Here is a 21,517-nt window from a genome sequence, read left to right as displayed (position 1 = left end):
GGCCTGCAATAATGCTGCAGTCTGAACTGTACTGTGGCTGACTTTATCTTTGGGTCATAGATCTGTCAGTATATATAAATACACTGACTCGCCAAAAAAAAAAGTCGCCACTTGGATTTCACTAAGCAAATAGGTACGAGCCTCCTATTGGATAATTACTGCATGGGTGATTGTCTTTCAGCTGGCAACAAGTTATTTAAACCCAACTGATGCAATGAGCAGCTTCTCATTTCTTAAACAACCATATCTAAGAAACATCCTGTGGTTGTGGAAAGATGAGTCTATTTGAGAAGGGTCAAATCACTGGCATGCATCAAGCAGAGAAAACATCTAAGGAGATTGAAGAAACTAGTAAAATTGGGTTAAGAACTGTCCAACGTATTATTAAAAACTGGAAGGATAGTGGAGAACCAGTGCATCAGGGTAAGAAGAGAGGCAGATGAAGTGATGCACCCATCATGCCTAGTGCCTACTGTACAAGCCTGTGGGGACAGTGCTATGATCTGGGGTTGCTGCAGTTGGTCAAGTCTAGGTTCAGCAACATTATGTACCCAAAGAATGAGGTCAGCTGACTACCTGAATATACTGAATGACCAGGTTATTCCATCCAGGTTATTCGTCTTTGGGATGTGCTGGAGAATGCTTTGCGCAGTGGTCACACTCTCCCATCAGCATGCTTTCATAACATTATGACCTTCTTCCTAATATTATGTAGGTCTTCCTTGTGCCTCCAAAACAATTGTGACTCATCAGAGAATGGACATTGGCCTTCTGAGGGTGTCCTGTGGTGTCTGGCAACAGGATGTTGTTAGTGGGGGCCTTTGGGTGCTATGGGTTAGGGCTGATCTGTGTTCTCTTTGAGTTAGAGGTATGACACAGTGTTTGTTTCATACAGAATTGTGCCAGAGTATCCATTCTGCTCTCTCTGAGAGTCGGTGTGATTAGCAGTGCCAGCAGCGACAGTTTATCTTGGTAGTACTGCCCTGTAATGCAAGCGGACTTACGCATCCACACCTACACATTCACAGATGAGGTGAAGTGCACTGCAGAATGGAAATTGCAGCCTGGATTTATTGCATGAAGCCTACAAGAGGCTGATACACGGCTATAATTACCAAACATGGGTCTCTGAGTGCCTCTATATCAAGTCTGTATGTGCACACACACACAACACAACCTTCTTTTTGCTGATTAAAATTTTTGTTTTCATCTGCCTACCAGGTCTCCCCTCCTCACTGACCCATGAAAGAAGCCATGCCGGTTCTCACAGCAGGAGCGGGTAAGACAATCTAGCACAGATGCTAAACACATACTGTCCATACTGCTCAAAATGTGCTGTGCTCCATCTGTTCATCTGCTATTGAGGTTTCTCTTGCTGTTTTTTTAAGGGCTACATGAAACATTGGCCCTGCTGACATCTCAGCTGCGGCCCGATGCCAACCATAAAGAGGATATGGTGTTCCTCAAAGATGTCTTCAGTGAGAAGAGTTTGGGATACCTCATGAAGGTGAGGAACTCAGATGACTGTTTGTGAATGTCTTCCAAAACTGTTAAGGTGTGGTAAAATTTAGTCTTTTGTAACTTACCAGCTGCTTATATATTAACATCTGAGATATGACACTCCTTTGGATGACCACCAGATTACTGTTAGCAGGAAAATATACAAACAAGTTGATTTAATGGCATTGCAGAGTTTCAAGTGATGATATTCTCTTTGTGTAATGTTGCAACTAGAGTAGCATCAACCCAAAATATTGTAAGATCCTTTGTACTGTAAAAGTTATTTATAGTGTATAGGCCGGTAGATTCATGAGGGCCCGATATTTAAAGAGATTTTAAAAACTTGTTGTTGGTCCACCTGTTGGGCAGTAATCCCAGCTCCAAGGAGCATTGTGATAGCCTTGGTGTGGACAACAATGTTCAGATCTTTCACTTTTGTTTTGAACTGCAGTACTTAAATTAAGGAGCTTTTTATGGAGACCAGGATCCAGACACAGACTAAACCTTTCTAAAGAATTTTTAAAAAAAGTATTTATATGCTTATTAGTCTCCCTCTCTTTTTTCTGTCTTTACCTGGCCAGTCTCAAGCAGATGAGTTGTTGATGCTATATAAATAAATAAAATTGAATTAAATTGACACCACTCAATTGACACAGCTGTCAATAAAGTCTTGATAATAAACAATAAACTTCTTTATTATCTTGAGTGTAGTGGCACCAGAATGTTTTGTTTTTAAGAGAATGTCGCCAGAACTTCTGTAAAGCCTCTCATGAAATTGGGTACACAAATGATTGTTGGATCTTTGTGAAAACTGTATATTGCCTATTCTAACTTTTAATAAAATAATTGTTTGTCACAGATACATGAGAAACTGAGACAGTATGAGAGGCAGAGCCCAACACCTGTCCTCCACAGTGCCTCTTCTCTGGCAGAGGATGTAAGTTCATCACACACACACGCACCCTAAATTTCTTTACCACTTGGGCACAGCAGTGAGTCACCATGAGTTAGCTCCGACAGAGAAGCGATGCAGGTATCAAAAGTGAATTTTAATGTTCTCAAAGTGCTGAATCATCCCAATGCCCATCTAATGAAACTCCATATCCCTGCTGCTCTCACACTCACAAGTTATCAGTGGGGGGAACTGCTGACCTTAGCTGCTTACCACTTATCTTTCCCTGTGTGCATGTCTGTGATGATTCTACAGTAAACTGCAATGTACATTAGTGATACACACGCATGCCAGACTCAGGTTTTTTATATATTTATATATCTATCTATATATATATATATATATATATGTGTGTATATATTAGGGCCGGGACTCGATTAAAAAAAAATTAATCTAATTAATTAGAGGCTTTGTAATTAATTAATCGAAATTAATCGCATATAAAATTTATATAGCTAGCTGCTATATGTTTAGCATTGAGGTGATACTTGAGGCTCGATGTGCTGCGGTGATATGCGAATTCCTTGTTGCATAGCTTGCACACAACCATGCTCTTATCGACGCTTCCATCCATTCGTTTTTTATAACAAAATTTCCCATCCACGGGGCCAACCAAAGCGGTCTCATCAGCTTCTTCGTTCATGTTCACTGTGGTTTGTTGTTGTCTGAAGTAATGAACGCTAGTTGGTGCTCCAGTATAATCGGTCCGCCTAAACTCATCCAGTGAGAAACGTTCCGCGGTGCAAAAATAAGTGTGATTAAAATGCGTAAAAAATGTTTAACACGTTATTTTCGTGTAATTAATTAATCTTAATTAACGCGTTAAAGTCCCGGCCCTAGTATATATGTGTATATGTATATATGTATATGTATATATGTATGTATGTATATGTATATGTGTATGTATATATGTGTATATGTATATGTATGTGTATATATACACTATATTACCAAAAGTATTCGCTCACCCATTCAAATGATCAGAATCAGGTGTTCTAATCACTTGGCCTGGCCCCAGGTGTATAAATTCAAGCACTCAGGCATGCAGACTGTGAAACAAGACATTTGTGAAAGAATGGGCCGCTCTCAGGAGCTCAGTGAATTCCAGCGTGGAACTGTCATAGGATGCCACTTGTGCAACAAATCCAGTGAAATTTCCTCGCTCCTAAATATTCCACAGTCAACTGTCAGCTCTATTATAACAAAATGGAAGCGTTTGGGAAAAACAGCAACTCAGCCACGAAGTGGTGGGCCACGTAAAGTGACGGAGAGGGGTCAGCGGATGCTGAAGCGCATAGTGCAAAGAGGTCGCCGACTTTCTGCACAGTCAATTGCTACAGAGCTACAAACTTCATGTGACCTTCAGATTAGCCCAAGTACAGTACGCAGAGAGCTTCATGGAATGGGTTTCCATGGCCGAGCAGCTGCAGCCAAGCCACACATCACCAAGTGCAATGCAAGGCGTCGGATGCAATGGTGTAAAGCACGCCGCCACTGGCCTCTAGAGCAGTGGAGACGCGTTCTCTGGAGTGATGAATCACGCTTTTCCATCTGGCAATCTGATGGACGAGTCTGGGTTTGGAGGTTGCCAGGAGAACGGTACATTTCAGATTGCATTGTGCCAACTGTGAAATTTGGTGGAGGAGGAATTATGGTATGGGGTTGTTTTTCAGGAGCTGGGCTTGGCCCCTTAGTTCCAGTGAAAGGAACATTGAATGCTTCAGGATACCAAAACATTTTGGACAATTCCATGCTCCCAACCTTGTGGGAACAGTTTGGAGCGGGCCCCTTCCTCTTCCAACATGACTGTGCACCAGTGCACAAAGCAAGGTCCATAAAGACGTGGATGACAGAGTCTGGTGTGGATGAACTTGACTGGCCTGCACAGAGTCCTGACCTGAACCCGATAGAACACCTTTGGGATGAATTAGAGCGGAGACTGAGAGCCAGGCCTTCTCGACCAACATCAGTGTGTGACCTCACCAATGCGCTTTTGGAAGAATGGTCAAAAATTCCTATAAACACTCTCCTCAACCTTGTGGACAGTCTTCCCAGAAGAGTTGAAGCTGTAATAGCTGCAAAAGGTGGACCGACATCATATTGAATTCTATGAGTTAGGAATGGGATGGCACTTCAGTTCATAGAATGAGTAAAGGCAGGTGAGCGAATACTTTTGGTAATATAGTGTATGTATATATATGTATATGTATGTATATATATATGTATATATGTGTTTTGATTGGCAGGTGGCAGAGGAGCTGCAGAGCGGACCAATGAGCACAGAAGAGAAGGAACTGCTGCACCTGCTGACGTCACCACATCTCAAGGTAAACGCACTTTAAACAACTTTGGGTATTTCCCTTTCCATGCCATGCTTCTTGGTCACTGATATTATTTGCCATCACACTGTAAATTCATCTCTGAAGTGATTTCAGATTCTGACATATGTCAGGCTGCTCTGTGTGCATCTCAACAGCTGAACATCAGCACTGTAATCTCAGCACGTCTGGTTTCTGTCCCATCAGGCCGTTCTATCGGTGCACGACACTGTGGCCCAGAAGAACTTTGACCCTGTTTTGCCACCCCTGCCAGATGACTTTGAGGACGAGCTGGAGGAGGAGTCTGTGAAGATTGTCAGGCTGGTGAAGAACAAGGAGCCTTTAGTGAGTTGTGACATAAGGATGAGAGTGGAAATGAAAAGATAAGAGCCTGCAGGAGGGCTGGATCAAAGAGGAGGGGATTATGGGAGTCAGACCTCTGCTCTGTTTGTTTAATGATCCCTTTATCTGTACTTCAGGGAGCCACTATCAGGCGTGATGAAGCCACTGGGGCAGTGATTGTTGCTCGGATCATGAGAGGAGGTGCAGCTGATCGAAGCGGTAAAATGTTTACTCTCTAAAGGATGTTGTATATTAAGCCTCTCAATAGCAGTGGTTCCCAACCTGTGGATAAATGTAACATGATTATCAAGGTGAAATAATTCTCTTAAGGTCCCTAAGGGTAATTCAAATAAGGAGGCCTTAGTCCACTCTAGTTTATGAGCTATTGAATAGTAGACTTGTAGTCATACTTATATTTTCTGAACTGTAAATATTGTTTCAATGTCTTATCTTGATCACCTTCTTTACACTGCCAGGAATTTTATTATTAAGACTGTGGCTGTTAATCCGATCTGAAGTTTCAGTCCAATACATGTGCATTAATCATGGCAATATATACTATAAATGCTAAGGTGAACAATATATTTTTTTAGTATTTTTGCTGTTTCTTCAAATCAAATCAAATCAAATCAAGTTTATTTATATGGCACTTTTCATACCTATTAAAAGCAATACAAAGTGCCTCACAGAGGCTAGAAACAGCAAAAACAGAACAAAAAATCCAACCCTCCCACCCACCCCATAGCAAAGTTAGATGACATACAGAACAGCCCCAGCATGGAAGTGAGATAATCCTCATTTTTACACTACTGTGACTGCTTTTATCTTCTTGCAAACAGCAGAAACAATGGAAATATTTCCATGTTTATTATTCATATATGTATGGGACAAAAAAAAATCAAAAACTAATCATCTAATGATAGTGAGATCAAAGCTACAGGGTGAGAGATGCTGCAGCTGGAGAAAAGTAGGATAGTGTAGTTGCTGCTGATATCCATAGCTCTCCATGTGTAGAGATGATTTACTGCACATCCAGCAGAGATCTTTGGGTGCTACCATGGAAATATCAGCTACATGCAGGGGTGTGTGGTATTTGACATTAGAAGCATGCATGCTGGTAAAGTAAACCAATCAGTGTCCGGGCCAATTAATCATTAAAGTCTTCCTCTGTTTTCTTGCTGCGTCAAGTGATAGAAAAAGCTCTTGTCAGTGTCAAGACAGAAGATGAGTTTAGATTTCAGAATTAGCCTCAGGCCTCGGTATACATTATATGTATGACCACATAATATTGTGTGTGCTGTGTTGCTTCTCTATCTTGAGGGAAAAGCATATTCATCTCTTTTCTCTCAGCCTTTGGTTGTTTTGCTGTAGATGGAGCTAAACAGATCACAGCTGAGGATAGAAGCTGGTCATATCTGTGGTTCTGACAACAATACTGATATTAAGATATGAATGATAAACCTTAAAGACCCAAGAAGCTCATGGCATCCTCTTTGTCATTGATGTTTCAGCAGAGTTAGCCCGCGGCCTTATACTGACTCTGCTCCTCACAGGTTTGGTCCATGTAGGAGATGAACTCAGGGAGGTCAACGGTGTCTCTGTCATCCACAAGAGGCCCGATGAGATCAGTCAGCTGCTGGTAAGACAGAGTTACAGCCAAGGATTAAAGCCATACTTACACTGACATATACAAATAAACTGTTAACCACAAACTCCCCCTCTCAGAACTGTACAGCCGGTCTATGACCAGGAAAGCCATCCTGATCACAAAAGACCCCTCTCACCCCCCCACCACTGCTTTCAGGTGCTGCAATCAGGCAAATGTTATAAGGTTCCACTGGCCCAGAAAAACATCTTTAAAAAATCTTTCATCCCCTCTGCAATAACCACCCTGAACAAACAGAAATAGACACATGCTTCTGTTAACAGCCCCCCCTCTTTTTTGTTGGAGACTGTCTGATTACATGTATTTTTTTGTCTGTTTTAAAATGATGTCTTTTAAATGTTTTCATGAGCCTGTCGAAGATGAATTTCTGTCACTTGTGACAGACAAAGTTTATCAGTGACCCAAAATAGATTTTTAAATTCTCAAATTTGATGTGTGACACCGGATTACATATTACACTATAATAGGCTAAACTTATGTTTTGTTGCCGTATTTCTCTTCTCCATCCGATTTAAATTGAAAATGTGTCTACAGAAGATTAGCGTCATGTGCTATTTTACACGTATTCAAACGTTAACACTTACACTTGTGGAAAAACCTTTTGACATTTCTGCTCTATTGAAAATTATGTTTATGAACTGGTACTGCATTAAAGCATTCTTAAATGTTTATTCTGAAGTCTTGTTATATAGTTCAGGTATTCTTGATAAAACATTCAAGCTTTTATTGCCATTAATACCATAGATGTAATGGTAGATGTAATGGTGAATATTGGCAGCTGGCAATGAGTCCAAACCCTAATACTGTATATCACATCAGCTCTATGATTTGGATTAGAGAATAGTGTTCTTGACAGCATGACAGCAAAATCAAGTCCATTTATTGAGTCTGTGGACATAAATCCTACCTATAAAGATAAAGGGCAGTAAACAAAATACAAAAATAAAGTTTTACTTTCTTTAGGAACTTGTAATACACACACAGGGACAACCTATACACCAATAAATGTAAGATCCACATCAGAATGCATTTGAAGCCTGGTGTATTTGGTGTTTGTCTTTAATTTGAGGTTGCACTCATAATCTTCGCTCCCTTTTTTTCTCTTCTCTATTTGTGATCTAGTCCCAGTCCCAAGGCTCCATCACTCTCAAGATAATCCCTGCCATTAAAGAGGAGGACCGACTGAAGGAAAGCAAGGTCAGATGACGCATGGCTGACTGTACATGATGTGATGTGGTGGAGCTGTGGGCTCGTGGTTAGAGAAGCGGGTTTGATCGCATGACTGAGGTGTCTTGAGTAAACCCCTCAAACCCTCTGTTCACTGCTCCAGGTGTATTCACTTAGATGGGTCAAATGCAGAGAACAAAATAGTGTGTGTGATGATATTGAGTGTGCAGGGAGATAAAACATAAATGATACATTTTTATGTGCTGTGATTTAAATAGTAGTTTTTGGAGAATATTTGTTTTCTACAACTGTCCATTTTATTCCAGGTCTATGTGCGGGCCTTGTTTGACTACATCCCATTGGAAGACAAGGCCACGCCCTGCCAAGAGGCTGGACTTCCCTTTAAACGGGGAGACATACTGCAGGTTGTGACCCAAGACGACTCAACGTGGTGGCAGGCCAAGCGTGTGGGAGACAGCAACCTGCGAGCCGGACTTGTCCCCTCCAAACAGTTCCAGGAGAGGTAAGATCATCTAGGAAGAAGAGGGAATTGGATCCTGTGTCTTCACAGTTAAAAGGAACTAACCATAAACTAATCAGTTGCAGGGCTGAACTGACACACACACACAGATATTTTTTTTACCCTGCTATTTGTAATCTTTTAAATCCATATTCATGTGTTCCACTTTGAGGGGTCAACTATGATTAGATGGAGCATGAAAGCAATGTGGACAAAATAAATTGAAACACAGCGTTGAATAGGCACATGCTGATACTGTAAGTGTCATAATCCACCAGTAAGATGATCTCGGCAGGCTGAGAGGTCCTGCCAAACACTGCAGCGGCTGTTGGTTTTATAACCCCAGCTTGAACACAGAGAGGCAGAGATACAAGTCAGAAAAGCCTTAACAGGGTGTATTATATATTTATTAATATTTAGGATGAAAGTGTGTATTTCAGCTGACATGGGTTCCAGCTGCACATTTAGCTCAGGGTTACATTAATGGTGAAAAAGACAAATGTGTCAACAAAAGTTCCAAAAATGTCCCACTGTCTCATAATTTGGCCATGTGTGTTATGTTTGTCTGCCTTTCATGTTTAAATCTTTTATTCCTGACAATCCCTCCATACTTTGTACTTACTCTCCTTTCTGTCCTGATGGCTCTCTTCCTGCCTTCATCCTCTTTGGCTCTTTGTTCTGCTGCACATTCCTCCAGGCGACTGGCCTACAGGATGAAAGTGGGCACACTCCCGAATCCAAAATCCCCTAAAAAGCCTGTCTGTAAGTTTGTGCTTCCCAGGAGTTCACTGCATCTTTTCATAATTACAGTTTACTACCTGCAGCATCTCTCAGCTCTCCTTCATCTACTAATGTACGCATTCACTCTGTCTGTACTATTGGTTAATGAATGCAGCAGTATTAACATTTAACCTTCTTTGCTATTAATTGGCACTCTCAGACCCATTAGTATTCATTGTCCATCCTCTAAATGCTGCTATGTAGAAATGTTTTTAAAAGGGATAAGGGAGAGGTAGAGGGGTGCAGATGGAGGGAGGGATCGCAGATATGAATTAATCTCTTTCATGTTTAGTCCATCTGGCCAGTAAGCAAGCTGCAAGTTCAGCTTAAGTAGATCCAGGCAGTGCAACTACTGCCGACCATTAAGTCTCACCAATACATTGCGCTTGCCACTTTCTCATTCACTACAGAAACGGCGTGCACACAGCCAGGTGAGTGGGTAATGTGAGTGGTGGCTCTTCGTGGCACATAAGCTGCAGGCGATCCGATTAGGCCTGAGCCACAGGGAGACAACAAGAGCTTAGCAATATGGCAGCTAGCCGTGCTACGCCATGCAGCAGCAAACCAGCAGGGACTCTTCTGTCTCTGCCTCCTTCCACGCTCCTCCAGCTCTCTTTGTTAATTCCACCAAATCCCAGCAGGAGTCTTTAAATGTGGGTCCCCCTCCTTGTCTCTTACTGACGTCAGTTTAACAACGGTCACTTTATATTTAGAAGCAATAAAAGCTTTATTTTTTCTTCAATGTTATCTACATAAAATTACCTGTACGTTACCTTTCTTAATAATTATGTTGTACTCTTCATCTTCTTTGCTGCTTACTATATCAGATGACCAAGGATGTGATAAAGGTGGGTACATGTGCAGCACAAACACAGCAACAATAAACAAAGAAACAAACACAGAGTTACAATAAAATGTTCTTGAGGCCTCAAAGCTTTGATGTTTGTGTGGAGTGTGTGCTAGTGGGGTGTGCATTTGGGATTTTTACTGCTTGCAGCTTAATTCCTCCTCTCCTGCTGTTAGTGTACCAGACCAGAATAGAGATTCATTCTTTGGCGCGTGTGTGTGTTGTACCAGGTGATATGCAGACTGAACAGCTTCCCTGGAGACTTTAGCCCAACCAAGCAGAGGCTGTTAAAGATAACAATAGCTCCTCTTTTGCGTCATCCTTGGCTGCTAATATGTTTTCTTCTGTTTTCATCCTCATCCTTATTCTACTGTGTCACATTTGTTTTCTCCATTTGTCTATTTTCCAAACTCACTTCATATTGTTGTAATGTTAGAGGGATGTTGTTTGGAAGACTCGAAGTGCTTAGGTTTTGTTAAGGAATTGTGGATAGGTTTGTATATGTGGGGCAGTTTGTATGTTTGCAGTGCATCTCTGGGAGGTGTATTTGTGTGTGTGGTCGACAGAGACTTAACTCACAGCTGGCTAACATACAGAGGAAGTAGAGCCATCTCCTCTCCTTTCTCTTCTCCAATATCTCTTTTATCAAGTTTTGTTAGTGGCTGTTGCCTCCAACAGCATCCCTTCACTGTATCTTGGCTGCCCTTCCAATATCTCCTCCTGATCTCTGCCTGCCTGCTGCCTGTTGGACGCTGCCTCCCCTCTCCAGCACCCATGGCCCCCGCCCTTTTTTTATTTTTTTAAACTCTTCCAGCTCCCCTACCTAACTCTTCCAGGTCTCTTACCCTGTGCTTACCCCCTCTTTTCCCTGCTTGCCTCCCTACAGAGGACTGTGACTGTGAGGGCTATTTCAATGGACAGTACATAGGTGAGAGCGTGCACATCTTTCCTTCTCCCTATCTGCTCTTTGCCTGAGGCAGCCTGGCTTCATGCTGGTTCCCTGGGTGCTTTGGACTGGGGGTCAAAATGACGGCTTGTAGGGTTAACCTGTCTGGGGCCCAGGATTGAGGGATAAGAGGAAGACTGAAAACCATCTTTAAATCTTTGGACACCTTCAGAGTCATTGCCAGAGGACGAGATTCTGTGAAATTGGATGTAGAACTACAATTTCATTTAGTAAGGGATAAAAATAGAGTAGATGTGCAGAAGAAATAAATCATTTAACAGCTACAGTAGAAAGAAGAAAGTAAGTTGGGAAAACGTGTAGGAAGTCTCGTCTCACACTTCTGCAGGTGGCAGTAACAGATCTGCCTCTTCAGAGACTCCACTGCATAATTAAGAGTTAAGAGAGAGATCAAGGATGCATCAAAGTGTCAGTGCCATCGTAGTACAGAATCAAAACAGGCTGTCCAACATCAGAACAATAACAACATCATTTGTATTATAGTGATATAATTAGTAAAATAACAATAAGACAGTACTTACTGCGTTTACATAGACAGCCAGGACATAGATATATTGGGATGCATTATTTCCCTTTATCCTCAATCCCTCTCTGGCCTTCCACTGACCTCCCCTCCCTCACCCTTCTTCAACCCAACCTGACCCCCATTTGCTCCCCCATCCTGCGAGCTGCTCGAATGACCTTGAGCAGAAGGAGCGATCTAAACACAGCTGAAAGCTTTACAGCACCCTGTCACTGTAACACAAAGGTCTTTATTAAACTGTATTTGTGCTTCTTGTCAACCTGCTTGGAGCTGTAAAACCCTCTCCTTTCCATCCTTCACCCACCACCTTCATAGTAGTGTTTGGATCCTCCCAAACTCCCTTTGCCCTGCATCTAACTAACTGCCCTGCTGCTGTGGTGAGTGCAACTGCTTCCCCCTCCCCCCCCAAACAACCCCCTCCTTTCCCCCACGAGGGCCCTGCTGCGTTGGACGCATTGCACACTCAACCAGGCACGTTTGTTGCTTGTTCACCCTGTGTGGAGGTGTGAGGCTGGGTTGTGTGATGCTCTAACGCCAGTTATAGTCTCTCCTAAGTGTAAAGCAGTGGCGCCCTCCTGTGGCCAGGTGTTTTCCTGGGAATTTTATTCAGGTACAGTGCCCGGCTCATTCCTGCAGGTACACACCACTGACAGGGGGATAGAGGCAGTCCTGATCATGGGAGACCCAGATTGCAGTCAGTGTGGTGTCTCCCAGGACCAGGCTGTCCTGTCCTGTCCTGCCTCAGCACTGTAGCCTTGTTGAGAGCAGCATGCCTTAATTGAAATATGTTGAATATATGACATTTATCTTGGGTCACTCAAATCTCTGAAACTGTTACCAAATTGTACTATACCTTTGCTTAAAGTAGAACAGAGCCTGTTTCATTTTCAGACTTGAATTATTTTACCCAGTATGTTTACTATAGCTGCATGTGATCCAAGTTGTAGTTGAAGCATGACGTATACTTGGCTCCGAGTTCTGCTTCTCACACTATCGTGTATTTACACTTCAGATAAGTGAGTTCTTTTCATCCAGGTGCACTGTACAAAGGTTTCATTAATGCATGATTATCAGTGGGTTGCGCTTGAATTTATTCCAAAATGTTTTAATTGTATTTATCTAATAACCATGTCTTAGCTATGTGTTATGTCATCTTTGTTATATCATTGTACATTATATCTAACCATAGTTTTTTCTTCTGTTCCTTCTCATCTCTGGCGGTGCTGTAGCTGGTTTACGGAGGAGTTTCCGTCTGAGTCGTAAAGACCGACAGGGATCATCAGGAGAGGGCTCTGATCCTGGAGACCCCGACTTCCTGACCTACGAGGAGGTGACCCGCTACCAACAGAGGCCCAATGAGAGGCCCCGTCTGGTGGTTCTCATTGGTAAGGCTGAACCACTGGGCAACACGAATGGTCTCCTGTGATGTCAGTGACACCTAGTGGCAGAGACTGCCATTACAAGATGTTGTAACATTTATCTTTCTTTCTTTCTTTCTTTCTCCACACGCACACACTCGATTGGCTTCTGAAGGGTCTCTTGGAGCAAGAATCAATGAACTCAAACAGCGGGTCATTGCTGAAAATCCACACCGTTATGCAGTAGCTGTACCACGTGAGTGATTCAACATTTTTACTTAATCCGTCTCAGTGGACCAACACTACTACACATACCATAACACTCCACTTATTTGTTCCCACAGATACAACCAGACCCAAGAAGCCTCATGAGAAGGATGGTGTAGAGTACCACTTTGTCACCAAACAGCAATTTGATGCAGATGCTTTGAATAACAAGTAGGTTTCTATTAATGCCTTATTGTTTTGTGTCAAGATGTAGGATTTCTTGTTGAAGTAAAGGTTTTGTTCTTGCTCCCAAGGTTCATAGAGCATGGGGAGTACAAGGAGAACCAATATGGCACCAGTATAGAGGCCATCCGCTCTGTACAGGCCAAGAATAAGATGTGTATTGTAGATGTCCAACCTGAGGTAAGAGTCCCTTTACGGAGACAGCCTTGTTAATGTTCATCCAAAGATATCAAAATGGATTATCATAACATGTCATAATGATTTACATACTCGGAACGACAGCAGCACTTCACTGAGTGGACGAGGGATGGCAGTCACATCACATTTACTCACAAAGCAGAGAGTGTGACATATCATTGCTGACTTTGTCCTTTCACATCTTCTTTCTGACCTCTGTTTTGTCTGCTTGTTCTGTTGTATGTAAATCTTCCACCTCCAGGCCCTGAAGAGGCTGCGGACAGCAGAGTTCAAGCCGTACGTTATCTTTGTCAAACCTCGTGTTCCTGAGAGCAGACGTCGTCGCAGTGCAGCCACCTCACCAGGAGGGGGAGAGCATGGGCGCGTTACGGTGAGTTCTGTTTTCTTCTTGTAAGCTGTCTCAACTCGAGGCTGTTAAATGAGTCAGATTTGTGCAGAGCAACCAAAATGATGAGGCACAGTTAAGTGCATATACTGCACCAGTGAAGTTTGGACGCCTTCTCATTCAGTGGGTTGTCTTTATGTTGAGTATTTTCTGCACTGTACATTAATTCTGAAGATATATGAAGTATGTAGTAGACAAACTAGAATAGGTTTTATATTCTTCACCTTTAGCTTTGCTTTCTTGACATTCTCTCCAGTTAGTGGAATGTCTTGTCTTCATGAGTTGTGTTGTGTAGAGGTAGGGTTGGTACAGTTGTCTCTGACGTTATTCGGGTTAGTTTACTACTGAATTCACGTGTTCATGTCTTCAGGACTGAGCTACAATGTAGAAAATAACCAAAACATAATTAACCCTCCTGCATCATTAGGGATATTTTTGTCCATTTGGGCAAAGTTTTCCTCTACATTCATCAATTTGGCTGCGTTAGTGCATGTGGGACATTTTTTGTAACAAAGTCTCTCTCTACACAAAATTAAAAAAAAATAAATAAATAAAAAATTCTAATGGTTCAACAGAACACTGAAAAAAAAATTACTACCGTCTTGAGTCATTAAGGACAAAAATGTCTACATCCAGAAAAAATGCTATAAAAACTTAACTGATTAATATTTTTTCTTTTTTCTGCATATACAGGTCCTTCTCAAAAAATTAGCATATTGTGATAAAGTTCATTCTTTTGTATAATGTAATGATAAAAATTAAACTTTCATATATTTTAGATTCATTGCACACCAACTGAAATATTTCAGGTCTTTTATTGTTTTAATACTGATGATTTTGGCATACAGCTCATGAAAACCAAAAATCCCTATCTCAAAAAATTAGCATATTTCATCCTACCAATAAAAGAAAAGTGTTTTTAATACAAAAAAAGTCAACCTTCAAATAATTATGTTCAGTTATGCACTCAATACTTGGTCGGGAATCCTTTTGCAGAAATGACTGCTTCAATGCGGCGTGGCATGGAGGCAATCAGCCTGTGGCACTGCTGAGGTCTTATGGAGGCCCAGGATGCTTCGATAGCGGCCTTAAGCTCATCCAGAGTGTTGGGTCTTGCGTCTCTCAACTTTCTCTTCACAATATCCCACAGATTCTCTATGGGGTTCAGGTCAGGAGAGTTGGCAGGCCAATTGAGCACAGTAATACCATGGTCAGTAAACCATTTACCAGTGGTTTTGGCACTGTGAGCAGGTGCCAGGTCGTGCTGAAAAATGAAATCTTCATCTCCATAAAGCTTTTCAGCAGATGGAAGCATGAAGTGCTCCAAAATCTCCTGATAGCTAGCTGCATTGACCCTGCCCTTGATAAAACACAGTGGACCAACACCAGCAGCTGACATGGCACCCCAGACCATCACTGACTGTGGGTACTTGACACTGGACTTCAGGCATTTTGGCATTTCCTTCTCCCCAGTCTTCCTCCAGACTCTGGCACCTTGATTTCCGAATGACATGCAAAATGGATACACCATGTGGACCACTGAGCAACAGTCCAGTGCTGCTTCTCTGTAGCCCAGGTCAGGCGCTTCTGCCGCTGTTTCTGGTTCAAAAGTGGCTTGACCTGGGGAATGCGGCACCTGTAGCCCATTTCCTGCACACGCCTGTGCACGGTGGCTCTGGATGTTTCTACTCCAGACTCAGTCCACTGCTTCCGCAGGTCCCCCAAGGTCTGGAATCGGCCCTTCTCCACAATCTTCCTCAGGGTCCGGTCACCTCTTCTCGTCGTGCAGCGTTTTCTGCCACACTTTTTCCTTCCCACAGACTTCCCACTGAGGTGCCTTGATACGGCACTCTGGGAACAACCTATTCGTTCAGAAATTTCTTTCTGTGTCCTACCCTCTTGGTTGAGGGTGTCAATGATGGCCTTCTGGACAGCAGTCAGGTCGGCAGTCTTACCCATGATTGCGGTTTTGAGTAATGAACCAGGCTGGGAGTTTTTAAAAGCCTCAGGAATCTTTTGGAGGTGTTTCGAGTTAATTCGTTGATTCAGATGATTAGGTTAATAGCTCGTTTAGAGAACCTTTTCATGATATGCTAATTTTTTGAGATAGGAATTTTGGGTTTTCATGAGCTGTATGCCAAAATCATCAGTATTAAAACAATAAAAGACCTGAAATATTTCAGTTGGTGTGCAATGAATCTAAAATATATGAAAGTTTAATTTTTATCATTACATTATGGAAAAGAATGAACTTTATCACAATATGCTAATTTTTTGAGAAGGACCTGTATCTCTTAAAGCACTTCACAAAACTACCCAAATTTTTCCATAAAATATTGACTTGATTGCATTATTAGTTTTTGTGTAGCATCAGATTTTAAATGTACTACCCTCTTGTGACCTTAGTGGACAGATAATGTCCCGTTGACTGCCATTATAACCACATTTTTAATCTCTCAGCCATGACAGAATATAATCACTCATTCTGGAATATTAGGGTTTCATTTTTGAGAACAAATGGTCACTAAACACTAACACTAAAATCAGCCATTTCCCCATTATAGGGCCTATGCACAAAATGTTTATTTCATTAGTTTTTGTGCTTGTGTTCTTGAGCTTAGCAGGCTATTTAAAGGTGACAGTGTACGGTGTTGGCCAGAAATCCAACCTCTGGCAACAGGAACGTAGTGGGTAATCTCTGCATTAGTAGGAAACCAGAGCTGCCCACTTTTTGAAGTCCATTCTGTTCAGGATCAAAGTGGAAAGGTCAGGAGAGGAAGAACCAGAATGATTTGACTCCACATCAGATTCTCCTTCTGAGCATGTTTCATTTTCCTGCATCTCACTGGGAGTTGCAAGCCACATGTTTTCATTCTGACACTTTTCTACAGAGAACTTGCTCTTTCGTTGTCAACGGAATGAAATAACCAGATAGCCAAGCTCCAAACAGCAGTTAAAATGCTATACACTAGTAGCACAGAATTACATGAACTGACTGCATTTAAAGGGTTAAAATCCTCAAAATGATTGAATTTCTGGTTTTGTAAAGTGCCGAAGTGGTTTAAGAGATTTATGGAGAAAAAAATAATCAGTTTTTTAATGGCAGTTTTTTGGACATGGCCATTTTTGTCCTTAATGACTTGAGGGTAAAATGACAGTTATAGTTAAAATAACAATTAGGTCAGTGTCCAGACACACTGACCTGGCTGTAGCTGTACAAATATTTGTAGCCAGACACAAACTTCTGTCTGTTCTAATTTCAAAATTGGACATGATGTTTTATGCTCTGCATGACAGAACATCGATGAAAACTGTAAAATGGGAGACATTAATCACTGTCAGTAATGTCACAGCCAGAAAACTCAGTGTCAGTTTTACTGGCTAAGCACCACTGATAAACAGTTCCATTATTGTGACTCATGATTGAGCAGTTAGCAAGTCAATGTGGCTGAGGGTTTGAGGGGTAAACATTAACATTTGACAGTTTTTGCAGTAGCCAAATGAATTAAAGGTTTGGTCTGGTCTGATGATTGTTTTTTAGATGAGGTATTTAACCCGTAGCCAGTGTATTATCTACAATAAGTGGTGACAAGTGCAAAATCAGTCAGTTGATGTGTAGGCAGTATTGACAGTATTATCATTGCTTTACTTTGCTGTGGGACAAACAGTCATTTTCCTGACAGAACACAGGAGCCACTGCTGTAACACATTAGTTTTTGTGAATGCTGGTAGCTTTGAAGTGAACGTAGATTCATGTAACAACTTCAGCTTGACCTTCAGTAAAAGTTGTCCAATGGCAGAGTAAAGCACTGGTAATATTTTAAATAATCCATCTACTAATAAGAGTTATGCATCAAAGAAACTGAACTGTACCTTCTAACAGGCCACACTGTGGATATCCAGCAGGTTTGAAGTAAAGACCGCCCCCTGTCTGTGTCTCTCCTTGATTTTGTTTTCTTCCACAGGATGAGGACCTCCAGGAGATGCGTCAGTCTGCCATCCAGATTGATCAGCAGTATGGACACCTGGTGGACCGGGTCCTGATCAAAGAGGACTCAGCCAGTGCTTGTGCAGAACTGAGAGGTATTTTGGAAAGACTGGAGCGAGAGTCCTTCTGGGTGCCTGTCAGCTGGGTGCGGACCTAAACATGACAACCCCCACGCTTCCAGAGGAACTTCTGCTCCCCCAAACCCTGCGCTCGTCCTCTTGAGATGATCTGATCTCCTTCCCCCTCAATGCTCGCAGGCTAGCTGATGAGTCTGCTGAACTCCCTCTACCTGACTGACACAGGGCTGGTCAGCCATAAACTGAGGAACCAAAGGGAGAGGATGATGTCAGAGGAATACCTCCATTTTGCAGCAGGGCAACAGGTTCTGAACACTACTTACTCATTTAGATTTCATTTTCTTGACTTGAAAGATGGATGCTGCTGCTTCCCCTTGTTCTCTGGAAAAGTGTAAAAGTTTAAAAGTTAAGTGAATGCATTATTTTTTTTCTCTAAACCATATATATTTCAACTAGACAAATCCAAATGGAATGTGACATTTTTATTTTCTACAAAACTGTTTTTAGTAAACGCATGACAACAACTTATTTAATGTAAATGTTACTCTTTGTGTGCCAACGAAAAGATCTCGTAGCACTTCAATGCAACCTGTTTACCTTGGAGCCCTCAGTCTGTGTGGATGGACGTGTCACTGTATGTGTTCACAGACAGGAATGGATTTTGTACAGTTTCCTTGCACATATCTGTATTTTTGAACGAAGGTGGCATTGGTACCAAATGTCCTTTTACTGTTTACGGTCATTAGACATGATATTGACAGCTTTTTAAGCTTAACCAACTAATGGGTTTATCACTTTTAAAGCAAAAGTTCAACTTGCAGCATGTGATAATTAAACAAGAAAAACATTGGTGAAAACAATTGTTACATGGAGCTCTATTTAGTCCTAAAACCTGACACTGATATATTGCAATATTTTCCATCTACTGATTGTAAAAAGATCCTTGTAGCACAAATTAAAACATTTAAGATAAAACTTAGGGCCAAAAACATAAAACATCAAATAATGATCATTTGTGATGAAAGGAAAAAAATAAAAAAGACCGACAGCACTGGATACTAGCCTCAGAACAAGGGATCTTTTCACTGGAGAAATACTTGTAGCATCCAGGAGCTCATTCCTTTGGATTTCAGTTTTATACTGAGACCACAAACTAATCAGGAAATACAGACAGTAGATCACATGATTCCAAAGCCACTGGCCTCTCACTTCTACAAGTCATTTGATTGAACGTGAGCATTTGTGTGTGGTGAAAATTAAACAGCTTCCTGGTCTCTTCTGTTCTTTTCTAAACATGCAATGTTGTTCTTGATTGTTTTATGTGCTGAGTTTGTAACCTCACATGTACAAAGTGCCATAATAAAGCTAGCTGAATCAAACTGGTTCTATGTCTTTTAATCTTTGAGAAGGTTTAGCAGTTGATCTAACATTTTGATGTCAGAAGTTTTACCTCACAGCTGTTGTTGGCTCCAGGGCAGTGTAGCCAGAAGTCCTTGGCTTTGGCCTCCAAGAGCTCTCCACATGTCACATCTCAGTCCTGTCAGTGGTGTTTTCCAGGTGCTCTGCCTTGAGGAGAGATTACTGTCACAGAGATGGAGAAGTCACAAACAAGGGAAAGTTCTGGAGGGAATTTCACATCAGATGAGCCAGAGAGCTATCAACCATTTCCATTGTTGCTGTGACAATGAAACGATATATACACTCCAGAAAATCACACTGTATGATTTTTAAATAATTAATTTGCATTATATTGCATAAAATAAGTATTTGATACAAAGACAGAAAAACAGAACTTAATATTTAGTACAGAAACCAACCACGAGATCAAACATTTCCTATAGTTCTTGACCAGGTTTGCACACACTGCAGCAGGGATTTTGGCCCACTCCTCCATACAGACCTCCTCCAGACCTTTCAGGTTTTGAGGCTGTAGCTGAGTTTCAGCTCCCTAAAAAGATTTTCTGTTGGGTTTACGTCTAGAGACTGACTAGACCACTCCAGGACCTTGAAATGCTTCTTACGGAGCCACTCCTTAGTTGCCATGGCTGTGTGTTTCAGGTCATTGTCATGCTGGAAGACCGAGCCACGACCCATCTTCAATGCTCTTACTGAGGTTGTTGCCCAAAATCTCGCAATACATGGCCCCATCCATCCTCTCCTCAAGCCAGTGCACTCGTCCTGGTCCCTTTGCAGAAAAGTACCCCCAAAGCATTATGTTTCTACCCCCATGCTTCACAGTTGGGATGGTGTTCTTGGGATTGTACTCATCCTTCTTCTTCCTCCAAACACGGCGAGTGGAGTTTATACCAAAAAGTTCACTTTTGGTCTCATCTGACCACATGACCTTCTCCCATGCCTCCTCTGGATCATCCAGATAGTCACTGGCAAACTTCAGACGGGCCTGGACATGTGCTGGCTTGAGCAGGGGGACCTCGGATGTGCTGCAGGATTTTAATCCATGGCAGCATAGTGTGTTCCTAATGGTAACCTTTGAGACTGTGGTCCAGCTCTCTTCAGGTCATAGACCAGGTCCTCCTTTGTAGTTCTGGGCTGATCCCTTACCTTTCTCATGATCATTGACACTCCACGAGGCGAGATCTTGCATGGACCCCCAGTCCGAGGGAGACTGACAGTCATCTTGAGTCTCTTCCATTGTCTAATAATTGCGCCAACAGTTGTTGCCTTCTCACCAAGCTGCTGTCCTATTGTCCTGAACCCTATCCCAGCCTTGTGCAGGTCTACAGTTTTGTCTCTGGTGTCCTTAGACAGCTCTTTGGTCTTGTCCACGGTGGAGCGGTTGGAATGTGATCGATTGTGCGTTTGTGGATAGGTGTCTTTTATACAGATAACGAGTTCAAACTGGTGCAGTTAATACAGGTAACGAGTGGAGGATAGGAGGGCTTCTTAAAGACTAACAGGTCTGTGAGAGCCAGAATCCTTGCTGGTTGGTAGGGGATCAAATACTGCATGCAGTAAAACATAATTATTTAAAAATCATACAATGTGATTTTCTGGATTTTTTTAGATTCTGTCTCTCATAGCTGAAGCGTACCTATGATGAAAATTACAGACCTCTCCATTCTTTGTAAGTGGGGAAACTTGCAAAATCGGCGGTGTATCAAATACTTATTTTCCAAACTGTACCTAGTTGCTTAGTTAAATCCAGGTGGTGACTTTTTTTTTGTCCAGGCAGTATATATTCATTTGTTTTAGCCTTTGCAGGTCAAACTGTTTAAAGAAACAAATTGTTGTTCACAAGTATCACAGATTACTAAGTAAACACACTAACTTAAAACTACACGAATAAATGGCTTCATACTGACAGGTTAACTGGGAGGGTGAGTTTTTGAAGCCAGACACTAAATGCTACTCTGTGTAAAACTGTTTTCCAAGACAAAATAAAAATTATAGTACTTCTTTAACTCTATGAAGTCTAGGGAAATACCTAAGCATCATCAAATCAAATCCAGTGTCTCTACAAA

General features: G+C 41.8%; 1 protein-coding gene across 1 annotated transcript; it reads left to right on the top strand.

Moving 5' to 3' along the window:
* Window positions 1-1,254: 1,254 nt before the first annotated feature.
* On the top strand, window positions 1,255-18,770 carry LOC311506127 (MAGUK p55 subfamily member 3-like; the record flags this gene model as incomplete). Its single annotated transcript, XM_084570009.1, has 17 exons — window positions 1,255-1,279; window positions 1,389-1,507; window positions 2,360-2,437; window positions 4,699-4,779; window positions 4,978-5,115; window positions 5,250-5,331; window positions 6,666-6,751; window positions 7,901-7,975; window positions 8,272-8,468; window positions 9,163-9,248; window positions 10,979-11,020; window positions 12,809-12,964; window positions 13,113-13,193; window positions 13,282-13,375; window positions 13,459-13,567; window positions 13,827-13,955; window positions 17,936-18,770. The coding sequence occupies 17 exons, from the start codon at window positions 1,255-1,257 to the stop codon at window positions 18,113-18,115; spliced, it is 1,758 nt and encodes a 585-aa protein (XP_084426135.1). The 3' UTR covers window positions 18,116-18,770.
* Window positions 18,771-21,517: the final 2,747 nt, after the last annotated feature.

Source organism: Chelon labrosus (assembly GCF_963514085.1).
Source record: "Chelon labrosus genome assembly, chromosome: 21".
Classification (NCBI taxonomy): domain Eukaryota; kingdom Metazoa; phylum Chordata; class Actinopteri; order Mugiliformes; family Mugilidae; genus Chelon; species Chelon labrosus.
The sequence above is the reverse complement of the archived record's forward strand: the minus strand, read 5'-3'. Positions and strand labels throughout refer to the sequence as shown.